The 27,322-nt window shown below is 55.0% G+C and overlaps 1 protein-coding gene across 1 annotated transcript in view; it reads right to left on the bottom strand.

Annotated features, from left to right (window-relative positions):
* The window catches only part of CALN1 (calneuron 1), a 139,133-nt gene extending 112,915 nt beyond the window's left edge, over positions 1–26,218 (bottom strand). Inside the window, exons 1-2 of the mRNA XM_041484928.1 lie at positions 26,078–26,218; positions 8,148–8,342 (exon numbers count right to left, since the gene is read on the bottom strand). Of these exons, the coding sequence (XP_041340862.1) occupies positions 8,148–8,269 (122 nt within the window). The 5' untranslated portion in view covers positions 8,270–8,342; positions 26,078–26,218. The remainder of the gene's footprint in view (positions 1–8,147; positions 8,343–26,077) is intronic.
* Positions 26,219–27,322: the final 1,104 nt, after the last annotated feature.

Raw genomic sequence — 27,322 nt, 5'->3', positions numbered from 1 at the left:
GCGGTGCCCCCGAGCCGGGGAGGGGAGGGCGCTGCCTTCGCGCAGCCGGCTCCCTCCGAGCCCTCCCTCCGTTCCCGCCCGGCCGGGGGGCAGCCCGAGCTCCCCGTCCTTGGCCACCTCCTCACTCACCTCTCCACCAGCCGGCTCCTCCGCCACAGGTTTGCTCGGCTCCACTGTCCCCCCCCGCCCCTCCAGATCGCTACCAGACGAGTTATTCAGAGGATGGAGGGAGGAGGCACACAGAGATCTGGGCGGTGGGGATGGCGGCGAGAGAGAAAATAATAATATAAAAAAAAATACCAAGCGAAGGGATGAAATCAAATCAAAGAAGCGAAGAACTGGACTGAAAGGAGACGATGCTGGAGGAGGAGGAGGAGAGCGGCGCGGCGCGGCAGCCCCGGCTCAGCGCCCCATGGCCCCCGCAGCCCCGAGCGCAGCCCGAGCCCCGCCGCGCCGCGCCGCGCTCCCCCGGCCCGGCCAGGGACCACCCTCCGCCGCCAGCCCTGCGGCGCGGCCCCCGCTAACCCCTTCCTCGCCGTGCCTCCCCGCCGGCCGCCCCCTCCTCCCCATCCTCCAGCCCAGCCGGGGATGCTGCGCGCAGGGAGCGGCTCCGGCCCCGCCGGCCCAGCCCCGGGCAGGGCAGAGCCCCGATAAACGCCGCGCCGGGAGGGAGCCGCTCCTGGGGGGCCGAGCCCCTCAGCAAGTTGCGTCTCCGGGTCTCCTTTCGGCAGGGAGAGGGGTTAAGCCGCCGGTTCCTTTTTTAGAAGCACTGAATCGTTGGTTGGAGAAGACCTCCAGGATCAAGTCCAACCATTGCCCCAGCACTGCCAAGCCCACCAGTGACCCCTGTCCCCAAGCGCCACGTCCATCCCTCCAGGGACGGGGACTCCACCACCTCCCTGGGCAGCCCCTGCCAGTGCCTGGCCACCCTTTCCATGGGAGAATTTCCCCAGTATCCACTCAAACCTCCCCTGGCCCAGCCTGAGGCCATTCCCTCTCCTCCTGTCCCTGTTTCCTGGGAGCACAGCCCGACCTCCTGGCTGTCCCCTCCTGTCAGGAGTTGTGCAGAGCCACAAGGGCCCCCTGAGCCTCCTTTTCTCCAGGCTGAGCCCCTTCCCAGCTCCCTCAGCTGCTCCTGGGGCTCCAGACCCTTCCCTGAACACGTTCCAGCCCCTCAGGGTCTGTCTTGTGAGAGGCCCAAAATTGCTCCCAGGATTAGAGGTGCCCCAGCAGTGCCAGCACAGGGGACAATCACTGCCCTCACTGCTCTGGTCCTGCTGCCACACCATTGCTGATATTGGCCAGAATGGCCTTGGACTTCTTGGCCAGTAGTAGTGGAGGAGAAGAATCCACACCTGGAGGTGTGTCCTGTGCTCTGTGTGCACAAACTGTGCTTCTCCCTGCATCCAGGGCCCCCAGCCTGCCTGGCCCTACTGGCAGAGCCACATCACCCATCCAAGGGGCCTGGGGGCCTGGGTTTCTGCCCTGGGAAGGAAGAGGTGCCTGCAGGAGTGCCCTTCTCCCGGCCAAATCTCCCCCCTTTCCTGCTGCAGTCACCTTCAGCTGGTACCAGCACTCGGTGGAGCTGGCTTGGCTCCCCAGCTCCTGTTGGAATGCTCCTGAGGCACACAGTCCTTGGATCCCTGCCTGGCACCAGCATGGCCCCTGACCCCTGGGGGACAGCTGGGCCAGGATGCTCCCAGCAGGGGAGGTTTGACTGAAACCAGTTTGGGCTGAAAGGAAGCAGAGATGCTGTGCTGTGACAGCAGCTGACTGCAGGAGAGGCTCTGATGGGAGCCCAGCACAGCTCAAACTGCCTCAATTGGATCTGGAAAACAGCCTGGAGAGACACCTGTCATCTCCAGCAACCCTCCCACAGCCGTGTGCGCACCAAACAAAGCCTGCAGAGTGTTGATTTTAGGGCTCAAAGGTGTTTAATTCACATCTTGTCTCCCTTGTACTTTTCTGATGTAAAATCCTTCCAGTCTCCTTCCATTCAGCCTCGTGGGTCACTGTGTTCCCCATGCTGGGATTTATTTGGATCAGAAGGAACATGGTCTGCAGCTCAGGACCTGGGGGCAGAGGGATTTTGGCTCTCTCTGCTCCCTGTGCAGATAAACCCCATATAAACCCCGTCTCCATTGATATTCAAGTCTTTTTGCTCCACCAGCTCAGCTGTCCTGCCCCAGGGAGGGATTTCTGCATCCCACTGCCCCTCTCCCACTGCCTGGACATTGCCTGCACGTCAATTCAGGAATTTAGCCACACTCCAAGTCCCTTATAAACCATCAGAGCTGGGCTACATCCCAGTTTTACCGTTTTTATGAAGTTATTGGCATTCAGTGAGAAGATAATCCCTGCTCCAGGAGCAAGGCCCTCAGCACCAGCGGTGGAAGGTGAGTGATGGCACCAAATGTTGTTCCATCAGAATAAGATGCAGATGGATCTCATCCTTTTACTTTTCATTCCTACTTTTTTCCCTTGACCCATGAGAAAACTTTCACCTGCAAGCTGCCTCATCTCCATCTGGGCTGCCTGTGTGAGTAAATAGGGGCAAACCTCCTCATTTGGGAAAGTTATTCCCTGCCTTTAGCTAATTTCCTTTCCTTCAGCTCTGGAAAACATTAACCAAAAAGGTCCCAACCTTCATGACTGAAAACAGTAGCTGGAAAATCCATTAGGCCGATATATTTATTATTAAAATTTCTTAAAGCACCGAGTTCTCATTAATCCCCAAATAGATCCAGAATATCTCCAGATTGTGTCCACATCAATAGGAGCAGCCCATGGCTCCTTTCCCTTTTTTCTTTGTTACAGTACAGAGCTGATCACTGCAAAGCCTCTGGTTTTCAGCTTCTCCTGGGGCTGAGGCTGGGATGGAGCTCTCAGGAGGATGGAGCTTTGTTGAGAATCAGCCCTGGGATGTTTGGAAGACACTCTTGGAAATGCTACAGCACAACCAACAAAATCCTAACGTGACAAAGTGAGTGATGGCAGCAGGGCAGGCTGCTGTCCCTGCCTGGCGACACCGCGGGGTGTCACTCCCACAAGGTGTGACCAGCACCGGCTGGAATTCCCCAGGGAGCTGTTCACTCCAGGCAGGCTCCTTCCATGGAGCCCAGCTCGCGGGGAGCTGCCCAGCAAAGCCACCTCCAGGGCAGGTCTGGAGCCCAGCGAGGGGTGAGGGACCAGCAGCAATGAATTGGGTGTCCAAGGGGAGGCAGGGCAAGCCAGGCTATGGCTCTGGGAGAGATGCGTGGCTTTCAAAGATCCTTGGAGCCAAATGGGAGCCAAACTTCGAGGTCCCTCAGAGAAGAAAGTCCTCGATGGGATTAAAGAGTTTTGCTCTGCTAGGGATGACCCTCTGGAATGAAAAGCCCAGAAAATCGGGAAGGCCCTTGGAGGGGGGAGGTCTGCAATCCTTCCTTCCCCACAGCGCTCAGAGGGGGCTCTGCCCACTCCAGTTTGCAATGTCCTGGGCAACACCCTCTGTCCCCTCCCCGGGGAGGGCTCGGGAGCCTTTCCCAGCCTCGAGTGGGAGAGGTTTTCCAACCCCGAGCCCACATTTTCGGTATTGCTTAATTCCACCCCATTATTTCTAATGAAACACTTGGTGGAAGGAGTACAATTGCTCCCTAGCCTGGATTTTCATGTCTTAATGGTGCTTAATTATTCCAGGAGAAACTTTTATTTTTCCTTTTCCTCCACCTCGCTTCTGCACTGGATGCTTTCTCCTGGAGTTTAATTAGCACATTTCAGAATGGAATATTGAGATTAAATCACTGCTGGGCGAGCTCTGCTCCAGGATTGATGATCCTTGGGCACAGCTTTTATTGGAGCTGCCAGCTCAGACTATGGATTTATGGATCAAAGGGCTCTTTGGGCCGGGAGCGAGCCAGCGGTGCCGCAGCGGGCTGGGGACACGGGCCAGGCTGCTGGCCTTGGTTCCCTCCTGCAGCCACAGAAAGGGTGGACGAGGGTGCTGGGGGTGATGTGAGGGTGGGGAGGCCCTGACACAGAGCAGCTGTGGCTGTCTCAGCCCCGGCAGTGCCCAAGGCCAGGCTGGACGGGGCTGGAGCAGCCTGGGACAGTGGAAGGTGTCCCCAGGGCAGGGGTGGCACTGGATCCCTTTGAAGTCCCTCCCAAGCCAGAGCACTCTGGGATTCCTCCTGGGCACAAGGGACACTCTGCAGCCCCGCAGGCCCGAGGGGCAGCGCACACCCAGCCTGAGCTGGCACACCTGTGCCTCAGCCCACGGTCTGTGGGACCCAAGGGCTCATTGCAGCCTCTCCCAGAGCTGGGGCTGGCTGCAAACATCAGATGTAGGCACAGCTTTGGCACCAGGCCAGCCCCTTTCCTGCTGCCTCAAATGCCAGCGTTTTGATTCAAGCTCATCTGCAAATGCTAAAAAAGCTGCAGCTTTGCAACAGACTCCACCCTGGTGGAGCTCATTGAACGGAGACCTTGAGGGAGGGGGAAGCTCCCAAACCTTTAATTGTTTTATCTCACCCAGCTAAAGGCACAGACATGCAGTGACACCCACAGAGATCTTCTCCCAGAGAGATTCCAAACACTTGTGGTTCCCTTGGGGCCAGGGAACGCTCTGTGGACAGGAATTTTTGCTCCCAGCCTTGCAGGAAGGCTCCTCATCCCAGGAGCTCTTGCGAGGGGAGTTGTCCCAAAGAACTCCCAGCAATGCCCACGTGGGAGAGAGCAGCACCTCCTGTTCGTGCTGCTGGGCAGGCTGGCTTTCTGCTGGTCACTCAGAGCAGCTCTGGCACAGAGTGGAGCAGAAGAGGGTGAGGTTTCACCCTTCAGAGCCCACGGGGCTGAGCCGAGGCCTGCGAAGGGCAGAGCCCCGGCCCAGCCCCAAAGCCAGCAGGAATTTCAGCAGCCAGGCCTGGGGGGGCTCGGTGGGGTTTGTTTTGCTCTTCGAAAGATAGCCCTGTAATTTAGTGACTCATCCATTCTCTAGCCTTTGTTGCTTTTCATTTTCAACATCTTTAAGCTGTTTGTGGAGAATGTGCTTATTTTTAGACTTCCCATTAGGGAGAGACATCTGAGCTGAGGGAAGAGCTCCATTGAGGCTTTGGTGTCTGGGGTGTTAATGGGCAAATTTCATGCTGGGGAGAGATCCTTCCTTCCTTCCTTCCTTCCTTCCTTCCTTCCTTCCTTCCTTCCTTCCTTCCTCCCTTCCTTCCTTCCTTCCCTTCCCTTCCCTCCCTGCACTGGCAGCGGGCAGGGGTTTACAGGCTGGGCCCTGGGGGTCTCTCGGGGTGCACCGAGCTCTCAGCTCCTGGAGGAAGGAGGAGGAGGATGGATGCAGGGAGCACCAACAAATGTTGGGGCATCAGGAATAAACAGAGGCCTCAGGAGCTCAAATCATCCTTATCAAACCTGCAAATCTCTGTCCATGGCCCAGAAATTCTCTGTCCCATGGCACAGGCTGGCAGCAGGAAGGGCAAAGGGGGAGAGCAGCCCTCAGCCAAGAGCCAGCCTACATTTCTCTCCACTGCAGTGAATCATGAGGAGTATTTCTGCTTAATTCAGGTTTGTTTGTTTTTTCTTTTTAAAAGCAATGTTTTTATTTGAAAAAAAAATTTGAAAAGCTAATTTTTTTCCAGAAAATTGACAAAACAGAAGATGCTTTTTGAGTTAATGAATAGGTTTGGTATTGGGTTGGTTTGTGAAGTCTGACACCTCCTCATTTTGGTTTGCAGCTCCAAATTCTTGTGGGGAGCTTTAAAATGAAAGGAAATTTCAAAATGAAAATTGGCTCAGTAGCACTCCGACCCAGGCATCTGATCAGAAAAAAAAGAGAAAAAAAAAAAGCCCAATCCTGCCTGCTTCTTTTTTTTTTTATAATTTAATTAAGTCAATGGAGAACGGAAAGGCCTCAAATGAAAACCACACTGGCCCCAAATGTCTCCAAGGCTCCAGATGTGAATTCCTGCACCTTCTGCTGGCGAGCACATCCTGGCTGTCCTCCAGCACTCGGGCACAGCCCCTGCTCAGGAAGGAGAGCAGGACCCAGGGATGGTGTGGAAAAGGTCAGGAGATGGCTCCAGTCCATCCCTGGAATATGGGATCATCCAGACCTGAGCTCAGCTCTCCGGGCACATCCCATGGACTCTGCTTTGCCCCATGGAGCTATTTGGGGTTTGCCATCCTGTGCCACCCCCTGTCCCCACGTGTCCCTCGGTGCCCCAGCCCAGGCTCAGCCTCAGCCCGGCCCCAGAGGCAGTGCCAAGGCGCTGCCCCCCCCAGCCTGCTCCGGGCAGGGCTCCTTGGCCAGCTCCAGGGAGCCTTTCCAGGCCACCTTTGTAATTGCCCTCGGAGCCACAGTGCTAGCGGATGGCTGGAGGTGCTCCCCGGGTCCTGGCTGTCCCCTCCCTGGGCCCTGGCTGTCCCCTCCCCGGTGTCACCGGGAGAGAAGAGCAGGGCCCTCTGCTCTGTGTTCCCCAGAGGAGCTCTGCAGACTCCTGGCTGTGTTTTACCTCCTGACACAGACACAGGACCCAAAGCTGCTCAGCCATGAGCCAGAGCTCTCTGCTCTGCTGTCCCCACCCCACGGCCTCGTGGTGGCACCAAGGCCTCCCCTGGGGGAGCTGCCCCCACCTCGTGTTCCCAAGGTACTGCACCCTCTCTTTCCATTTCCTTAAATCATGGAATCAGAGAATCCCAGAATGGGTTGGGTGGGGTTGGAAGGACCTCAAAGCCCATCCAGTGCCACCCCTGCCATGGCAGGGACACCTCCTACTGTCCCAGGCTGCCCCAAGCCCCATCCAGCCTGGCCTTGGGCACTGCCAGGGATCCAGGGGCAGCCCCAGCTGCTCTGGGCACCCTGTGCCAGGGCCCTCACAGGGGAGAATTCCCTCCCAATATCCCATCCATCCCTCCCCTCTGGCTGTTAAAACCATTCCCTCTGTCCTGGCACTCCATGAGAAGCTCAAGGTTGGTTTTTTTGTTGCATCTAAAACTTTCCATGAACCACAGGGAAACCTCCAGCGGGGCTTTGGGGTGAACCCCAGCCCTGGGTGAAGGCCCTGATAGAGCAGGTGGGGAGCACAGCTGAAGCACAGAGAGCTGGATTCCCTGGGGAGATCAGGAACAGCCCCTGTGCAGGGAACACGGGGCAGGAGGGTCCATGTGCCCAGGCTGGAGGGGACAGTGACAATGGGATGGGTTTGTGCCATTATTTACCAGGCCAGCTGCCCCAGCTCCACCCAGCACCCCAAGCCATCAGCTGGGAGCACCTGTCCCAGGAGGGAGGCGATTCCCAGAGCCAGAGCAGGAGGGCTGGAGACAATCCGGCTGAGTTAATCACTGAGTGCTTGGGCCCAGAAATGCAGTGGCTTAAGAGAAAATCTCACTGTATTTTTTTAAATGAAAGCCTTTCTGCAGTAGATTCAACCCAGAAAAACCCTGCTCAGTCCGTGGATTGCAGTGCAGGTATGAGTCAAATACATGGTGAAAAGGAGATAAACACCGTGTCCTCCTGCATGGCCACAGGAGACAAATTCCCCATTTAGAAAGCCAATAAAAACTTATTTCTTTTAGAACAACTGCATTCATGGCACATTGTTTCTCTGAGAAAAATATGTTAGTGACTTTGAACTCCTCCAATGCCATCCAGAACATATTTTTTTTTCTCCAAAGTGTCTCAAAAGTAGCAAAAATTACGAAAGAATTAATGACTGTTAACAGCTGAAACAGATGGTCTGCTGTGAGTCCCCACAGCCTCATGCAACTGTGAGTCAAGCCATTTTTCAAAATGGTGAAGAAAGAAAAGTAATATAAAAAAAAAAAAAAATCCAAGGCTACCAGGCTTCCAAAATTCCACTCGGACTTCCCAGGCAGAGGCAGCAGGAAAGGAGGGGCTGGCTCAGTTGGGACCCACCTTTGGCTCCAGCCCGGAGTCCCTTTGCCCTCCCGGGAGATGCTCAGGGTTTGCCCGCGCTCAGCAGCGCCTGGGGCGGGTTCTGCTCCAGGGTCAGAGGCAGGACCCTCCCCGCCGAGACACTCTCCGCACCCGCGGTGTCCCCACGCCCACCCCGGGGGCAGGAGCGTCCCTCCCTCCATCCCTCCCTGCCTCCCTCCCTCCCTGCCAGCGCCGGGAAGGGACCGGAGAGCAGAAAAGCACTTGCCAGGAGGGGAACTCTGGTTGCCTGCTCCGCTGCGGCGGCTCCTCCTTCTCGCCGGGAGACTCATCCCCGCGGCCACCTTCATGCTTGGGCTGCCCCTCTGCCGGCTCCTGGATCAGCCCCATCAGGCAGACGAGTCGGCGGGGCCCGGGCGCTGGGCGAGCTCATCATGGGGCCGGGCGAGCCCGGAGCGCGACTCTGCGGGCGAGGAACGACACAAACTTCAGCGCACGCACGGCCAGGCTTTATCATTTATTCAAACCCCAGCTGTCAATAATTCATGCCGGGGAGCGAGACAAGAGCGGCAGGAGCGCGGCAGCGCCGGCACCGAGCGGCCACATCTGGAACAGATGTTCGGTTCCCAATACAAGCGGGGCTTGCGGGGAATGCGCGGTGCCTTGGGAACGGTGCCCTCCGGGGCACGACCCCGCTCCTCCGGGCCACCAGCCATGGGCTCCTGTGCTGGCAGGGCAGGGCTGGCACACAGCGCATGGAAGGGACGGGACTGTCCCCAGCTGCAGCCCGGGGCTGGGGGAGCTCAGACCCGCAGCTTCCAAAGGCGTTCTTTGGAAATGCTGGGCACATGCTGGAAAGGCTCCTACACACATCCACATGGGCTTCCGTGAGCCCCCGGCCAGGAGCCCGCTGCCACCGGGGCCAGCCGGGAGCGCCTCGCTCGGGGTCCCTGCAGCGGCCCCAGCTCTGTGCCAGGAGGTGGCACCGGGCAGGGCTGACCCCAGGGATGTGCCGGGACAAGAGGAGCACCTTTCATTGCCAGGTGTCACCCCCAGGGTGTCCCCTCAGCGAGTGTCACCTCTCCAGTTGTGACACACAAACCCTCCAAGCCCTCTGTGCCTCCTGCCCCTCCCCACAGGGCCCTGCGGCCACTGCCAGCCCAGGCCACAGCTCCCCTTCCCCTTCCATGGCCCAGCGTGGCCATGCCAGGGCCCCTGGTGGCTCGGACCTGGCTGGCCCCGTCCCCATTCCTTTAGGGACATCAGCCGTGAAGCAGGGAGTGATGGAACAATGCTCACAGGCACGTGCTGTGGTTTAGGGACTGTCCTGTGCGGGGCCAGAGCTGGACTTCACAATCCTTGTGGATCCTTGGCACTCGGGACATTCCATGAATCTCTGATCCTTCAGCCAGGCTCTCACAGTGCTCTGACAGACACTTGATTTATTTATTTATTGCTGGCCCCGGTGCTGCTGGGTGCCCTACACATGCCCCTCGTTATCCTTCCTGACACCGGCTCCGGGCTACCCGCGGTCCTGCCGGGCCCCGGGCCGCGCCCCGGCTGTCCCCTCCCTGCTGTCCCCTCCCTTCTGTCCCCTGCCCATCTGTCACTCGCCAGCTGGCCTCTCTCGCCCTTTTTGTGGAAGGTGAATTGAAAGCAATAATTTCTTTGCCTGCAATTGCACAACACCTCAAGCACCTGAGCTCTGACCCACCCCTCCAAGGTGTATTATTATTAATTATAATTATTTTAAATTATTATTATTATTATTACTACCAGCGCTGTTATCCCAGCCCTCTGAGGGCATCTTCTGGATATAGTGCTTATGTTTTGGGCTACCTCTTTTATCTCTGTGATTTGCAACACCTCCTCTGATATCTGAGCTCCATTCTTTGGGTAATACAAACTTGGAGATGACTTTCAGTGCAAATTTTCTCCCTGAAAATAAATTTTCTTCTTGCTCCTCTTCCTAAATGTGAACCTTGCACTTTACCCCGCCAGCCAACCACTTAATGCCAGTAAGAAATGGACATTCCTTTTCCCTAGATAATGACTGATCTTGCAGATTGGATAATGAAATAAGTAATGCCATTAGCAGCCTATTAATCAGTGGTGAGCAGTGAATAACACCGAGTGCAAGGCTGCTCCTGAAGGACAAGGGAAGGGGAACTGGGCAGAAATGGGGAAAACACCCAAAATCCAGTCCCCTACTCCCCATGTTTCTTTTTTACTGCCGAGTGGCTAACAATCAGTTCCTTGCCTGGGGGATCCGGCCTTGTGACAGCCTGTCCAGGTGAGGTGTCTGTGCTCAGGAGAGTCCCTGCACATCCTAAATCCTGCTGAATTCCACACTTGGCAGGAAGTCACTTCCTTCATTTCTGTCACTGCCTCGTGCAGGATGTGAAAAAAGAGGGAGGAATCCACGAGAGCCCTCCCCTGCAGTGCCATTAACGGTGGTGGTGGCAGAACACGGCCACAACTGCAGCAGGACCTGTCCCCATGCACAGGACCTGTCCCTCCTCAGCACCTGTCCCCACCCTCTGGACTGTCCCCATGCACAGGACCTGTCCCTCCTCAGCACCTGTCCCCACCCTCTGGACTGTCCCCATGCACAGGACCTGTCCCTCCTCAGCACCTGTCCCCACCCTCAGGACCTGTCCCATCCCTGGCTGTGCCTGAGCTGCATTCCCGGACCAGGGGCTCGCCACTGTCCTGCCGGCGGGTGAGAAACAGGCAATGCTGGAGCAGATGAGAAAAGAAATCTGAGCAGAGTCACCCCGGGGTGGGGGGAGCAGCTCCTCCTGGAGCGTGGCTGTCCCGTGCCTCTGGTTTCTGTCTCGCCGTGTTATCTCCACCCACAGAGAACGTGGCACCCCTGGGCCCTGGGTCTCCAATCCCCATCCAGACATGACTCTCCCAAGGTTCAGCTGCTCTGTGCAGTTGCTGACATCTCCCCTCCATCTTCCAATCCCCGGATCACTGAGCTTGGAAAAGATCTCCATGATGAAGTCCAAGCTGTGCCCCATCCCCACCTTGTCCCCAGCCCAGAGGTCTGAGTGCCACCTCCAGCCCTTCCTTGGGCACCTCCAGGGATGGGCACTCCAAACCTCTCTGGGCAGCCCCCAGCTGTCCCCTCCTGTCAGGAGTTGTGCAGAGCCACAAGGGTCCCCCTGAGCCTCCTTTTCTCCAGGCTGAGCCCCTTTCCAGCTCCCTCAGCTGCTCCTGGGGCTCCAGACCCTTCCCAGCTCCATTCCCTTCCCTGGACATGCTCCAGCCCCTCAGGGTCTTCCTTGGAGCAGCCCAGAACAGGACACAGGACTGGAGGTTCCTCATCCTCGAGGTGTGGCCTCAATCTTTATGCCAAGTGCCGTGGCAGGGATTTTAGGAAGAGTTCCTAAACTCTCAGGGTAAACACCACCCTGAACTGCTGAGAATCTTTCCTCAGGAGGGCTCACTCTGGGAGAGAGGAAGATCAGGAACAACAACCCTAAAAATAAAAATTATCAAAGAGAAGACTGAACGAGACCCTTTTTAACCCCCTCCCTAAGACACCTCCTCTGTCCTCACCTGCAGCCTGTCTCACAGCACCCCAGTGAGGCGGTGAACACCTCGGTGGCTGCCGTGTCCCTGAAAGAGTTAATTGGGGAGGCATTGTCCGCCCAGCCCCCTCGCTGGCCCGGCTCTGCGAGCTCCTGGCCCTGCGTTCCCTCTCCTCCTGTCGCTCTCTGCCAGGGGAAGGAGCCAGCGCCGGCGGTGACTCAGGAGCCGCGCTCATCCCAGCACATCCTGCCGCGGCACTCGGGTGACACTTGTCACCAAAATGTGCTGCTGGGGAGAGGCAGGAGAGCACAAACACGGGCACGGAGCAAAGGTGGGGCTCGTCCAAACCGGGGGTGACACCGCTTTCTTTTCTCTGATAATCAGTTCTGCTCAGAAGAGGAGAAACCCAGCTCCAAGGGAAAAGAAAGGTCCTCACATCACTTCTTCCATCAGGCTGACACCTCTTCATCTCGGGGAACTTAACATCTGTTACATAATTCAGGGAACATGTGGTTATTTTCCAGGCTTATTAATAGCCCAAACCCCACAGCTTAAATGGAAATGAGCAGCTGCTCCAGACTTCACCTCTGGAGAAGGGGCTGGGAGCAGGTACCGGGCGGGGCTGGCTGGGGCTCAGGGATCCCTCACACCGCAGCTTGGACTGATGCTGAGACAGCTGCATTCCCGCATTCCCACATTCCCCCAGTGCCTCTTTCCTTTCACATCTCATGTTTCTTTCCAGGAGAGGCAGAGGATGGTGGAGAGGGTCACAGATGTGAGAGAGGGTTGGGGAAGTGCAGAGAGGAGGGGAGGGAGACAATGGATTATTGTACCCTTCATCCCAAAGCACTTCCTTTCACAGGTCACTCAGTCACTTCCAAGATGTCCAACAGGGCTTGCAGGCACTTCCATGACAGGATTTAACCCTGAATGCCTGAGGTGCCCTCTCACTTGAGGAACAGGCTGAGGGAAGGCCCTTGGCACCTGGCCAGCAGGTGGGAAGGTTGTCTGTGGCTCTGTTGCTGTGGGGATGAAGGGCAGTTCTATGAGCACTCCTCTCCACCCCGGAATGGTGCCTTGGATGCTCCCTGCCGTTTCCAGGTGGAATTTGGGCTGGATAATAGGTAAAGGTGAGGCTGTAGCTGGGACACACAGGTAAAACAGCTGTGTACAGGATATTCCTGAGACACACAAGCACAGCTCACATCAGGAAAAGGGAGAGGCAAAGCCCTCAGCCACCTCCAGCCCATGCAGGGATACATTAATGGATCATACAAATGATCTCCTCGCTCTCTGATGGTCTTAGCAGAACGCGAAGTTCATCTTGATTCAGTCCCAAATCCCTCTGTGGCTTTAATCCAGCGCAGAAAACCCAAACCTGACAAACGGTGGGGGCTGGGGAGAACCTCCTCATTTCCTGGCAGGCAATAAAAGCCAGGAAGATCTGCTCAGAAGGGGCAAGGCCACTGAAGCCCAGCGGTGCCTGCAGGAGGGAGGAGGTGGCCCTGGTGCCCTGGGCAGCTCTGGGCACTCTGGGTGCAGCCACTGGAGTGGGAGGAGGGCACCTGTGCCCGAGGGTCGGGCAGGGACTGGCACAGCAGAGAGCAGCGCCAGAGCTTCAGCACTCCGAGCCCAGGAGCTGCTCCAGCTCCAGCTCCAGCTCCAGGAAATGCCTGAACATCCCCAGGGCAGGGCAGAGCTCACATATCTCATCCCAGGGGAAAACCAGGCAGGAAACTGGGGGTTCTCCGTGAGTATCAGTGATTCACACAGGGCGAAGCCCCCAAGGACAGGCTGGGAGCTGGGAGGTGACTCCAAGGCCAGGGAAAAGCCTTGGCTCGAGCCCTTCCTTCAGAAGGAGCAGGGAGCTGCCTCCAGGCACCACATCCCAGCTTCTGCCTCCCTGCTGCATCAAAGCTGAGCCTCGGGACTGCAAACTGCAATTTCCATGTGGTCAAGAACCACGGGACACAGACTGTGCCTGAGAGACCTGGGATGGGGAGCATGGACAGAGCCTGGAGCTGGGCTGGGCTTGGGGTTTATCCAGGAATCTCCAGACCTGCTGCCTTGGTTGTTCCCAGCCCAGGGATGGGATCAGCTCTCCACTCTCCCCACCGGAGAGCTTCTCATGCAAACTAAAATGATCTAGTAAAAAAAAAAAAAAGTGAAGAATTCCTCTAAATCTGAAATCACCAAATCCAAACTGCTTCTGCTGCTCTCAGACTGCTTCCTGACCCAAACCAGAAGGGACCATTTTGGCAGAGGAAAAGATCTGTCAACTTCAGCACAGTTTGATTCAAATTTTCTTTTTTTTCCCTCCCTGTAGCCACCTTTTTCATCCCCACCCAGCTGAAAGTTCACACATTTTTACTTTTACAGGCATATTTTCCCTGTTCACCAAGCCAGGCTTATCTGACCTCCTGGATCTGTGACAATCATTTCTTATTCCTTCTCCTGTACCTGTGCTGATCCTCTTAGCTTTGCTGGAAAGGTTGGGACAAAAATACTGTTTTTAACATCCTGGGATTCTTTCACAGAATCTTCCATTCCAGCTGCTATTTTTTGCCTACATATCCTGCTCCCAAAATCGGCAGGGTGGCAGTTCTGGGGTCAATTTGACTTAACCAATTCAGTTTATTAGCACAAATACAGAGCCACAGGATATTAGGGAAGGAGTGTGCTGAGTACCCAAAGGCTCTTGGAAATGTAGAAATCATCCAATTATGTCTGTTACCCAACAAGGGCTTCACACACTGCTCACGGTCTTTAGAAAAAGCAACTGGCAACGTCAGAAAAATTACAAATTGACAATTCCGAGTGATTGACCTCCTGTTCCTATTGTGCGTTTGCCATGGAATGAAAGAAAAACAGGAAAGAGGCTTGCCAAGGTATGGGGAAGAAAAAAACAACAACAAAAATGAACGAGATTTTGTTGGCAGAACTTGCAAATTATTCCTGCTCCCGTTCACCCAACTTCCGTCATATAATTGCTGTGTGCTGCAGCAAATTCCCTGGAAATGCTTCTGCTGTGAGGATGGAAGCACCAGTTTGTGCAGAGCAAGAGGCTCCTGTCCTCAAAGCCCCAGCCAGGAATGAGGGACGAGCAGAAGAACCAAAAAGGAGCAGGGTTTAGGTCCAAACCCAGCAGGTCTGGCTCTAAGCCAGGCTCCAGCAGGTGTTTGTGAGGATGGCCAGGCTGGATAGCAGGGAAATCAGTGTGGAATGGCAGAGAGCTGCTCTGGAATGGCAGAACTGCCCTGTGGAATGGCAGAGAGCTGCTCTGGAATAGCAGAACTTCCCCAAGGAATGGCAGAGAGCTGCTCAGGAATGGCAGAGCTGCCCTGACTCAGAGCTGCAGCCTCCTAGCCAGGGGAGATGCAAACCAGACTTTGGGCTCTCAGAGATGTCCAGAGATGCTGAAACTCAAGCAGGGCTTCCACAGCAGTGTGAGGGCACGGATGTGCTCAGCCAGCCAAGGAGGAGGAGGCCTCTTCCATCCCACCTCCACATCCTGCTACTGGCTGCAGCACCAGCTCCTGGAAATTCCAGCAGGGAAGCCAAACTCCCCCCAACCCACACTACTGCTCCTCATGGTGGCACTGACCCAGCAGGAGGGATTCCAGCCTGGAGTATCAGCTCAGGAGGGACAAAGGGGATCTGCTCCATGGTGGGAACGACCAAAGCAGCACCCGAGGGTGACCCCAGAGCAGGGGGAGCTCTCCCCAAGGGTCCTGCAGGCTCTGAACTCCGTGAGCAGAGCTGACTGCTGGTGACGCTTGGGGGAAAAGGGAGAAATTCCATCTGAGCTCTACCTGAAAAGCTCGGTCAGGAGCAGATGAAAACAAAGCTGCAGTGGAGGTGCAGCCAGGAGACAGGGTAGGAACAAAGGTACCTGCAGGAGGCAGGGCTGCAATGGGCCCCATGGGCAGGATGTGGGTGGGACCCAGGTGAGGACGCTCAGGGCATCACAGAATCATGGAATGTCCTGAGTGGGAAGGGACCCCCAGGGATCACCCAGCCCAGCCCTGGCCCTGCACAGACACCCCAACAATCCCAGCCTGGCCATCCCTGGGAGCTCCTGGAGCTCTGGCAGCCTCGGGGCCGTGCCCATTCCCTGGGGAGCCTGGGCAGTGCCCAGCACCCTCTGGGCACTGCACCCTCAGGAACCTTTCCCTGAGATCCAGGCTGACCCTGCCCTGGCCCAGCTGCAGCTGTTCCCTCAGGTCCTGTCCCTGTCCCACAGAGCAGAGATCAGTGTCTGTCCCTCCTCTGCCCCTCCTGAGGACAATGGAACCATGATGAGTCTCCCCTCAGTCTCCTCAGCTCCAGCTGAACATTCCAGTGCCCTCAGCTGCTCCTTTTCCCCTCAAGGCCACTCACTTTCTTCATGGCCTCCTCTGGATGCTTCCTAATGGATTAATGGCTTTCCTAATGGATTCATGGCTTTCTTACATTGTGGTGCCCCAAACTTCACCCAGTATTCGAGATGAGGCTGGCCCAGCCCAGAGCAGAGCAGGACAATCCCTCCCTGGTGGCCCCAGGACAGGGTGGCTGCCCCCAGGGCTCTGACAGCACCAAGGCTTGATCCCAGCCTTTGGAAACCTGGGAAGCACTGGGATCCAGATGGTGAATACCTCAAACCTTGTCACCTGTCCTGGCATCTCAGAGTGCTCCTCTGCAAGTGGCCCCATGCTACAGAACCACATTTGTGGAATCTCTGAGGTTGGACAGAACTCCAAGCCCGTCAGGTCTTACCTGTGCCCGATGCTCACCGTGCCCCAGCCCAGAGCACGAGTGCCAGGTGATTGCAATGGTCCAGGGCGGCTGTTACAGCACATAGCTCTTGGTGCTCCTGAGGAAATCAGGAACTCCTTTTCCTGGCTCAGGAAAGCAAGTGTAAGGATTTGTAAGAAAAAGGGACGTAGTCTCTGCACCTCAGTGTGTGCTCTGTGCCATTGACTGAAGTCACTGCACTTGAATTTACATGTTTTTCTAAACCAGGAGTTGCCTGGCAGCTCTTGAGATCTCTAAAATAACTTCTTCTGTGCTGCTGTTTTTCTTCAGCACAACTTTGAGCTATTGCTTATCAAAAGGGGCCTCATTTCCCCAAATTAAATAAATACTCCATAAAGCATGGGACACGTAAATTAGTCCATTGTGCTTTCAAACATTCTGGGGTTTTGGTAAACAAAATCTATTCTGTATTTAAACTCTGCAGCTTTACCTCATGTAATATCACAGTGCAAAAGTTTTAATTTGATTATACATCTTATTAACTGTGCTCTTGTGTATCCTCCAATTTTTCTCCTGTTCTCCTTATTTACTTTGAAATAAAAGCCAATCATGGCTTATATAGCACTGCAATTTTCATCAGAATTCTTCTGCAAGCTGCTAGCAAAACATATTTAAGGCTGACCCTGACAACCATTCTCATCTTCCTTCAAACATTTCAATTATTACTTAATTTAGGCCTGCTTGAATAGTCCTGCCACCTCTCATTTGACCACTGTCACAGCAATGCAGGAGTGACTTCAAAATGAAAGGGGTTTGAAATGGATGAGTGGTGATGGTTAATTATGGCTTCACTCAATATTGGTGAGGCCAAAACTCAAATCTTGGGTCAGCCCTGGGCCCCTCACTCCAGGAAATACCTTGAGGGGCTAGAGCATGTTCCAGGGCCAGGGAAAAGCCTTGGCTCGAGCCCTTCCTTCAGAAGGAGCAGGGAGCTGCCTCCAGGCACCACATCCCAGCTTCTGCCTCCCTGCTGGATCCCCTGCCCTGGGGGCTTAGCCCATGTGGGTATGTGGCACTTAGGGACATGGGGCACTGCTGGCCTTGGCAGAGCTGGGGAGCAGTAAAGAACTGTTGGATGGAAAAATATCAACTTTGGAAACAGAAAACAAACTCTGTTTGGTTCTGAGATGGCCAGGAGCAATCCAAGGTGTCAGAATTGCTCCTGTAACTGCAAATATAAATACACCATGTATATATATGTTCACATCTAACTATATATATATATATATATATATATGTATATATATTGTGGTAAATACAAAAATTTTATATTACTTATAAAAAGGTATAAATGTAGAAACATAGAATATACTGATTGTTATATAATTAAAAATTATATAACACATTAAAAATTGAGAATCTGCTTGAATAGAAATAAAAAAGAAGAAGTTAAAAGATTAAAATAACTGCTTTAAACTCTCTATTGCAAACCTGGAATAATCACAGACTGCCATACCAACCAGAGGTAAAAGGAAAAAAGGTTGTGCAGCAATCCAGCAGAGCAGGGGAGTTAAAAGGCACTGCTCAAAGTGTATCCAGGGAGGAAAGAGACCCCTGGGTGTGACAAACTGCTCAGACAGGAGCAGGGGGGCAGCCAAAAAGGGCTCTGAACAACAACTCGCTGAAGAGGTGACACCACAGCCTGGTCAGAAGCAGGAGGGGAAGGAATTCTGGCAGGGCAGTGTGGCAGATGGGTGAGCACCCAGCACAGCTCAGGAGAGGCTGAAAGGGACAGGGAATTGTTTGCATTCCTTTTCATTCTGGAGGAGATGGCAAAAGGAGGCAGAAATAAAGATGAACAGTCAGTTTTCATAATGGAAACAACTTCCCACTGCAGCCCCAGAGAGCCCTGTAAAATAGACCCACTGAGTGACTGGGAAATTGCCTGGGGACTGGAGGTGTGTGAGTGCAGTGACAGCTTTCCTTAATGGCACAGAGTCGAGCAGGATGAGCAAACCCTGAACTGGTGCAACAGCTGCACAAAAATCTTACAAAATCCAGCATCTGAGGTCTAAAGAGCTGAATTTCAGTGCCAAATCCTGCTCAGGAGAAAAGACCCCATGGTCTCCCCACCAAATGCTGAACTCTGGTCTCAGCCCTGCTGGCCAGGAAGGAGTCACTGGGGGGATGTGGAGGCTGCTTTGAAAAGAGCCACAGGAAAATCCAGTGTGAGAGATTTCTGTCAGAGAAACAGAGCAAACTGGAGCTGTGCTGCTGTCTGGCTCTGCTGGGCACCTGCAGGATGAACAAATCCCTGCTCAGAGCACACGGGAAGGGAGATAACTGAACGAGGAAGGGTGAGAGAGGGAAAGGAGCTTGGACAGAGACAGAGAGTGAATTCTGCACAGAAATAGATTGACAAGTCAGGGCCCTTCAGTCTGGCAAAGAGATGCTTGAAAGGGATGTAGGAGACACTTATTAAACCAGAGTTTTATCACATCCTCAACATCATGGAGCAAAGGCAATAGAGAACAAACACTTGCTGTTTCTCACAGCACCAGACCCAAGAGATACACAAGGAAATTACCAAGAAATGGTTTCAAAAAAAGAAAAAGGCAGAGGAAGTATTTTTGCAAATAGTTCCCAATTATGTTGTTGAATTTTTCCTGGAAGACATCAAGTGCCCAAAACAGGAATAAAATAATGCATTGAGAGTGACAGACAGCCTTCAGCTCAGGAAGTTTTCAGCAGGGGTTGAGAGGAGCTGGGAAGCTGGAGGAGGAATGGGCTGCACTTGCCCTTCTTCAGGAGATGAGGTGAGAGGGGGATTTGTCCTCACTAGAGAGTCCCAAGGATAGAGCTCCAATACCAATGCCCTGAGTCTCTGTGGCTTTTTTTCTACTGCCAGAAAAGTAAGTATTTCTTCCTGGAGCTGCTGGACACTGAGAGCTGCAAGATATGTTCCAGCAATTTTATGTGGATCACAGTTTGGACACAAAGTGTTTAACTAATGGTCAAGAAGAAGCCCAATCATCACTGGTCACCCTGTGCTTTGCACAGAGCAGGTTCTCTTCATAACTCACACTCTTAAACTCAGCTAATCTGTTCTTCCAAACCCTTTAGGGTGAATCTCAGGCATGGCACCACCAAAACCAAATAGCTTTAAGGGACTTTGATGAGCTTGCCTTGGGTAGTGGCCTGAGAGGTGGCAGGGAGGGAGGAGGGAAGGCACCTGGCAGACTCTGGTTTCTCCAGGTCCCAGAGGGGGTTCTGGGCTCTGCGGTCGGACCAGAGCCTGCTGTGCTGTACAAACACCCGTGCAAAGGCTGCCCTCCCTCCCACACTGCTCTGCAGCCCTGCCTGGGGCTGGAGCTCAGCACCAGGGGGTGCCAGGGGTGTGCCAGGACTCCCCTCACATCTCCCCCCCTCACCCTGCCATTAATTTTAATAAACAAACCTTGTTTTGGTGGTTTTCTCTCCAGAGGCACATGAGAAATGTCCCCACAGGGGACAGTCCTCAGGACAAGGACAGGGCCATGGGGAACTTTGTGTTTCCCTACAACCCCACTGCAAATCTTCTCTGGAATCTCTGGAAAAGCCCAGGGAACCTCTCCAGCCTCGCCCTCTCCTTCCCTTCCTGCCCCTTGTGCTTGCAGCTCCCACGGTCACCCCTTCCCCGCCCTCAGAAGGCAGTCTGTCAGTCCAGGCAATCCCCTCTGGCTCTGGGCTCCAGGCTCGCAGAGCTGCTGAGCCACAGCAGCAGCACAAGGATGTCCCCAGTGCCCCTGGGTGGCACCAAGGTCCCCGCTGTGCCCTCAGGGCCTCAGGCACTCCTGTCCCCCTGTCCGTGGATGTTCACAGACACAGCAGCTCCTCTCATCCAGCCTGCACCTCCAGACGAGCATCACGGGATTGCCAGGGCTTCTCACGGATCCCAGACTGGTTTGGGCTGGAAAAGCCCATCTCATTCCCCCACTGTCTGGGCAGGGCCACCTTCACTGCCCCCAGCAGTGGCTTTGACACTTGGCACCTGACCCTGGAGCAGTCTGGGGGGCCCAGCTCGGATCCAGAGCCAGCTCTGCTGGGTTTCTGAGCTGGCATGTGGCTGAAATAGGGTCAGTGTTCCCAAAGGGACCAGCAGGGCTGTCCAGGGTTTCCTGGTGCCTCTGGCTGCTCCTGGAGCTGCAATGGTTTTCTCAAGCTTTAAATGAGACCCAGGTGGATCCCCCTTGCCTTTAGTGCCAGAACAGGAATAAGCCCTTATCACCTCATCATCCACCCTTCCACACGGTTCAGCTGGGCTGGAAAGAGCAGGGACAGCATTTTCCACAGATCCATCTCCTTCCTGTATCCCAGAGCAAGCCCCTTTTACAGTTTCCATTCCAGGAGGGAACAAGATATTTACCAAATATCCCAAAGAGAGCACTCTTGGCTTCAATGAGGTCACAGGACAAAACTGCACCTTCAATCCCCGGTACAACCTCATGGAGAAAAGAATCCCTCTACTCTTTCAGCTTGTTTTTATGGACTATCCAAACTGCCTGGATCTCCTTTCCACTGAGCATTCATCAGGAACTTGGAACAGCTCTGGGCTCCATGGGGTGGGAGCAGTGGGATTCCAGCTGTGCCAGGGTGCAGCTGAATGGGGTCCTGACCCCTCAGGCTTTTCTCTGGGTATTTTTTTGGGATTAATCCCACTGGTGTTATTTGCATTACAACAGCTCTGGGATCTGCACCTTTTGTTCCAGAAAATGGGATTTTGCATGTGAACTCATTGAGAGGAACTTATCAAACCAACACATCTCTGCATGGACTGAGGTGCCAAGGGACAGTGCCACCCAACAGAAGCTGCTTGGCACTGTCACAGCTTCACTGTGACAGCAGTTAACACGTGTGACAGCCACACCTCACAACAGCCTGCTGTCCATCACCAGGACAGAGGAACTTTGCCCTTCCCAGGAGCCACCACTGACAGTCGATCCCTGCCCATGCTGACACTTGCCAGAGGGTCAGGGAGGGATCCTGCCCCTCTGCCCCGCCCTGGGGGCACCTCTGGGTGCTGTGTCCAGCTCTGGATCCTCAGCACAGCAGGGACAGAGCTCCTGGAGCGGGGCCAGCTCAGGCTGGGAGGATGAGGAGGGCCTGGAGCATCTCGGTGCCCAGGAAAGGCTGAGGGAGCTGGGGCTGCTGAGCCTGGAGAGGAGCCCCAGCTGAGAGGGGCCCTCAGCCCTGGGTGTCCCTGTGTGCAGGGAGGGGCAGAGCAGGGCCCGGGCTCTGCTCCAGGCCCAGCAGTGGCACCAGAGCCACGGGCAGGGACGGAGCCCAGGAACTGCCCCTGCACAGGAGGCAGAACTTCTGCCCTGGGCACTGCCCAGCCCTGAACAGGCTGCCCAGGGAGGGGCTGGAGTCTCCCTCAGCGGGGATACTGCAGAGCCCTCTGGGCACAATGCTGTGCCCTGTGCTCTGGGATGGCCCTGCCTGAGCAGGGAGGTGGCACCAGGGACCTCTGGGCTCCCGCCCAGCCCGGCCCAGCCTGGCATTCCAGGATTCTGTGACACTCTCCTGGTGTCTCCTGCACAGCCCCAGGCCTGGAGCCCGCTGAGGTGTCAGGGGGGTTGCAGATCATTACAAGCCACAGACACCCCGGGGGCAGCCAGGCCGGGTGACTCCTCCACTACAGCAGCAGCTCCACGGCAGCTCCTTGCTCTTAAGAACCAGCAGCTTTGTCATGCTTAACCCCTGGGACACCTTCCCTCTTCCCAAGTTAATCTCTTTCCAGCTCCGTAGGCTGCTTTGCCACAGTGGATTTATGAGGCAGCAAAAATAAAAGCACACTCTGAATAGGTTCCTGTTTCATTTGCAGCTCTGGGGGTGCCAGCCCCTTCCTGCCTTTGCTCCTGCAGTGGAGCCTCCAGGAGAAACCTTTCCAAAATCAGCAGGGGCCTCCCGCCAGCTCCCAGTGAAGCATCAGCAGCTCCTGAGGGTTTATTAATCCCTTTGACACCGTGCCTCAGGCTCCCAGAGCACTTGGGCAGGTCTGGACTGGAGTCCAGGCTTTGGCTGGAGCCAGGAGCGACCCAGAGTCAGTCAGTTCTGAGCACAAGAGGATTTAAAGGGTGAAACCTGCATCAAACTGGGCAACATCTGTACATGACTTTCTTGAAACTCTGCTCTCAAGGGTCCCCAGGGCTCCCAACACGATTTAACTCTATTTAAAGACCAGCCTCCAGCAGACATGGATTTCTGGCAGTCTCTGGGTGACCATGGAACACAAGGTTTGCATTGTCTGGGCAGCCTCTCACCTCCTTCTATTCAAGTGGGGGCTTAAAATAATGTACTGGGAGTGGCTTCTGCTCAAAAGGCTAAAACACGTCCTGAAGGAGGGGAAAAAAAATGGTAAAAACACCAAAGAAGACAAGAGCAGAGCATGAGGTGGATGATCTGCTCTGAAAGGCCACCTGAGATGATCACAGCAGATGACCCTGATTAGGATGATCCATCCCTGCAGGTCCATGTCGGGATCCTGCCTTTCCCTGGCAGTGGCTCTGTCATCCCCAGCCTGACACAGCGTGCTGGTGTCTGTCCCTCAAGCATTTCCCTCAATAACTGTGCAATTTCACTCATATGCTGTGTTTTTACCACTTCAGACTTCTCTAGACTGCTTTTAATTTGTCAGACTAATTCTAACTGCAATACCCTGCCAGTGATGGAGAATGAGCTTGACAAACATCTCTTGCTCTAAATAGAAGAATCTATTAGATTCTAGCAGCACAAAGTAGTAAATTTAGGTTTTATCTCCGCCAGATCCATATTGGTCCCTTCCTGCTCCAGACACCCTGCTGGGTTCCTTTTGTTTAAAGGTGACTGGCAAAGGGAAAGCAGAAATGAGAGCTCTGCCTTCTGTGCCTGGGCTCTTTCCACTCTACAGAGTCAAGGAGGTAGGAAAGGTTATTGCCAACAATAAAAATAGAATTATTTTTCTGCCTCTTCCTCAGATATTCAGCTCTAGTTTGGAGCAGGAAAATCTCAGCTGGTTGGAGATGGGCAGGCGGGGCAAGATGGAGAAAAAAGCCTGGTGGGACCTTTCAATTCAGTCCTTTGTGCCCACCTGGGGATGCTCCCTGGTGGTGCTATCAAGGAGCCAGGGGAAGGAAAGAGCTCTGGGGCTGCTCAGAAACTGTCCTACAGAGTCCAGCCTGTCCCTGGGGAATGCTGGGGACTCTGCTACTCTTGCTCAGGGTCTGCTGCTCAGTCAGGGTTCAAATTCACCCTTGCCACCTGCATCAGCCTCAGTGGCCACCTCCAACATCAGCCCGGATGGGGAGAGACAAGCTTGACACTCCTCACCATTCCTGGGTGAAGAAAAGGAGGGAAAATGCCAACGAGGCCTTTTCATCCCCACAAAGAGGACTTCAAACTCAATTATTTCCCTTTAGAAAAGAAACCCTGGTGCAGATCACCATTAACTGATAGATTCCAGGTGAGCAATTCCCTGTCCGTGCCTGCCAACCCTCCCAACTCCTGGGTTCAGGAGTGACTGAAACCCTGCACTCTGAGTTCAGTTCCAGAGCACAAAACACCGGATCACACTAATTGCTGACCTCAAAAACATCCCCTCACCTCCTTCTTAATCTCAGTGTCCCCAGAAAGAAATGGAAAAGCCAAACCTGGGCACCCAGCCCTTCCCCTGGCAGTGCGCTGCTCCTCCCGTGCTCAGGCATCCAGCGGGACACAGATCCGGCCTCGGGCAGCGCAGGAGGCTCGGGAGGGAGCTGGGAGCTGCCACGGAAGGTCCATCCTCCCTCTGGGAGCAGCTCCCCGCTGCTCTCCCTGGATCCCAGGCTCTGCTGTGTCTCCAAGGCTGCTCTTGGGAGCGCTGGAGATACGAAGGGCTGGGCCCGGGAATGATCCGTCCGTGCCAGGACACATTCCCTGAGAGTCAGCAAAACTTTTCAGCCCTTCAATTCATTCTATTATTTCTGCTGATGGCACTATAAATAATTACTCCCCACCCTCCGTGTGCTTGAGCTGCTTTGCTGAAAAAAGATGCACATTTTGTTCATCTTTCAACACGCTGCCTGTATTTTTTGGTGGTTTGCAAACCTTGCTCGGTGTTCTCCAGTTCTGCAGGATGGAGGGAACAGGTTTCAGGGGCCCCACCCGAGAAGAGCTCGCCTGCAGCCCCGCTGAGACCACGGGAACAGGGCTTTTTAACTTTCAGGCACTTTCAGGTTTCCTTGCCAGGTCATTTTCTTTCCTTGGACCTGGGAACAATGCAGCCATTATCCCACCTCTCCTTCCTAATGTTGCCAAAGTCACAGATGGCTAAAGCACCACCAAGGGGTAGGAACTGATGAGGAAAGCAAGGAAACGAAAGCTCTGGGGTGCCCAGCATCCCTCTGCCTGTGCATGAGTTCATGCTGAACATGCTGAACTCCATGAGTTCAGCACGGAGCCGTGCCATGGATTTCCCTCTGTCCTGGCACCTCTGCTTTTCCTTGCAGGCTCTGTGCCCCCTCCTCTCCAAATTTTACTCCTTCACTGCTCAAGGCAAAGTGTTTTGCTGCCCACAAACCAGCTGATCCCTGCAGGTGCTGCTGCTCAGATGCTCATTCTCTGATCCACGGCTCTGCTCTCCCTGCTCACTTCCAAGTTCCCTGGCCCGTCTCTCTCTCCTTGATGGCAAACACCGTTGGTGAGGAGAAAAACCCCATTTTCCTGACCCAGCTGTGCAGCCCCACGGTCCTATGGGCTTTGGGCTGTGCTGAGCTCACAGGATTCCCTCCCTGAGCCCTCCACCCTGGGAGATGAATGTGAGGCAAGAGTTTTTTCCTGGTGGATTAAGAAAAGCGGGATTTTTTTGCTGTGCTAACGCCTCGACATGCAGAACATAAACAGCTCCTCTCCTGATTTCCTGAGAGGTGGCCACCATCGAGCACTTCTCAAGGAGATTAGTGGCTGCTTTTCCAATCCTATTTCAAGCCTCGAGGAGGCTGCTATTTGTCAAAAGTGTTATTAACCTCCAATAGGCACCAGGATAAATGTTTGCTGGCACAGCCTCTCTCCTGCATGGATCCCGGAGGGAGAGAGGCTCCCAGGGATCCAGCCTCACCTGGGACTCGGCTGCAAGGACTCAAACAGGCTCTCATTATGGTCAGGGCACCTTAAGGATGCACCCACCTGAAACGGGGATGAAGGAACGACTGTCCATAATTTAAGGAAAAAGCCACGTTGTGTGGAAAAAATAAACTCGGTTAAGGAGGAGAGGGGGAGAGGAAAATCACTGGCTGAGTGGGGCAGTTCACAGTTAAATATTCTCTGGGCACAGGGCTCCTGCTGAAGGGCGATTTATCAGCCCAGCGAAGGCTGGGGTGGGTGACAGTGCTGGGGAATGGAGACTCCGGCGTGCAAACAACGCTGTCGTTCCCAATAACCCGGGATTCGCTCCGCGAGGCTCTCCAGAACTGCTCTGCATTGCGAGTGCAATGCGCATGGAAGGATGTGGCAAAACTCCCCTAACCTGGGAGAGACGGGGGACGGAGAGGAGCTGAGCGGCGGCAGCGCGGCGGGGACCAACTTCTGCCGTGATTTATGGGCCAGGCATCCCAACTTAGCTTCTGCTGAGCGGCAGCTCCGGGATTTAAGCAGCGAGGGGGGAAAAAGCCACAACTCTGGGTCATGCACTCAATTATTTACAAGGGAGGGAGGGGAGAGGGAAGGGAGCGGAGGTGGCAGGACAGGCAGCCCCGGGCCCCAGGTGCGCGGTGGGAGGGCTCCTCCTGCCACCGGCCCCGCGTGAGCCACAGCCACGCGTTACACTTTCTCCCCGGCAAAGGAAAACACATGGGAAAAGCAGGGGAATGCTCCCAGCCGGCAGCCGGGAGCGAGGAGAAGCCGTGCCCGCAGCCCCGTCCCTCCGCGTACCTCCAGCCGCCGGTGCCCGGTGAGCCGCGGTGCCCGTCCATGCCGTGCCGGAGACGGAGCCCGAGGTGTCCTGGGGAAGCGCGGGCGGCTGCCGTGACTTGGGAATACAGAATACGGTACAAGCTTTAATTAAAAGAGTCTGAAGGCTCTCTCCTGCTCGCTCGTCCTTTTTTTGCAGTACCGGATCGGATTTAAAGGGCTAGAACCCCAATTTGGCACTGCTGCTGCCCCCCGAGCGCCGCGCTGCCGCCCGGGCCTGCCAGTGCCAGCATCCTCCTGCCGCCCGTCGGGGGCATCCTGGCAGCCCGCGGGGCCGGATCCGGCAGCACCGGGAGCTGCGCTGGCAGCAGCAGCAGCAAGCTGGAAATCAAGGCTCGCTCCAGCAGGCACGGTGCGTGGCGAGAGGGGATCCCACAGGCAGCAGGGTGGGCGAGGGCAGCCCGAGCGCTTTTGAGGGTGCGCGGAGCAAAGTTTGTGCTCCACCAGTGCCCCAGAGAAGTGGGAGGAGGAGAATCGTGTCCCTCTGTCCTGGTGATGCCACCACCCTGTGGCAGTGCCCAAAGGCGTTGCCCTCCCAGTGCCAGCCCTGGGTGGAGCGGGGCTGTTGGGAAGGGCTGCGTCACCCAGGGTTGTGGGGAAGGGGAAGGGGAAGGGCTGCGTCACCCCAGCCCATCTCTGCAAGACGGGGTCCTCAGCCTCCTGCTCACATCCCGTGAGCAGGGAAGCAATTCCATTTGGATTTGGAGGCCACTTGCTGATGCCAAGGCAGTGGGGAGACAGCCTGGCACTGGCGGCGTGCGAGTGACGCTGGTTCCTCCTTCAGCTCCAGGTCCCTCTCCAGTTCCAGTCACTCTCCAGACATCCATGAAAACACTCATCCGCAACAAGCTGGGCTCTCAGTGCTCCTCGGGCTGCTCAGCAGGGCAGGGATGGCCAAGACACAGTGCCAGCCTTCCATCCAGCTTTCCCAAAAAAAGGAAAGAGGGGATGAAGAGCAGGGTTTCCATGGAGCACTCCTTGGTCCAGATTTTGAGCTTGAATGGGGAAAACCAAAGGAAACAAGGAGGACATCTTTCTTCTTCTTCTTTTTCTCTTTTGCCCAGTTTGACCCCAAAATGCCACCCTCTCTCCCCGAGGCCGTCTTGGAACATCCCGCTCTGAATGTCTGACCAGTGCGTGCCGTGCTCTCCGGGCTGACCCGCGTGTTCTGGCTTCCTCTCGCCTCATTAATTACACCCAGGGGTG

The sequence above is a fragment of the Pyrgilauda ruficollis genome, unplaced genomic scaffold (genome assembly GCF_017590135.1).
Source record: "Pyrgilauda ruficollis isolate IOZ18807 unplaced genomic scaffold, ASM1759013v1 scaffold69, whole genome shotgun sequence".
In the NCBI taxonomy this organism is placed as follows: domain Eukaryota; kingdom Metazoa; phylum Chordata; class Aves; order Passeriformes; family Passeridae; genus Pyrgilauda; species Pyrgilauda ruficollis.
This window is presented reverse-complemented; position numbering and strand designations above follow the sequence as displayed.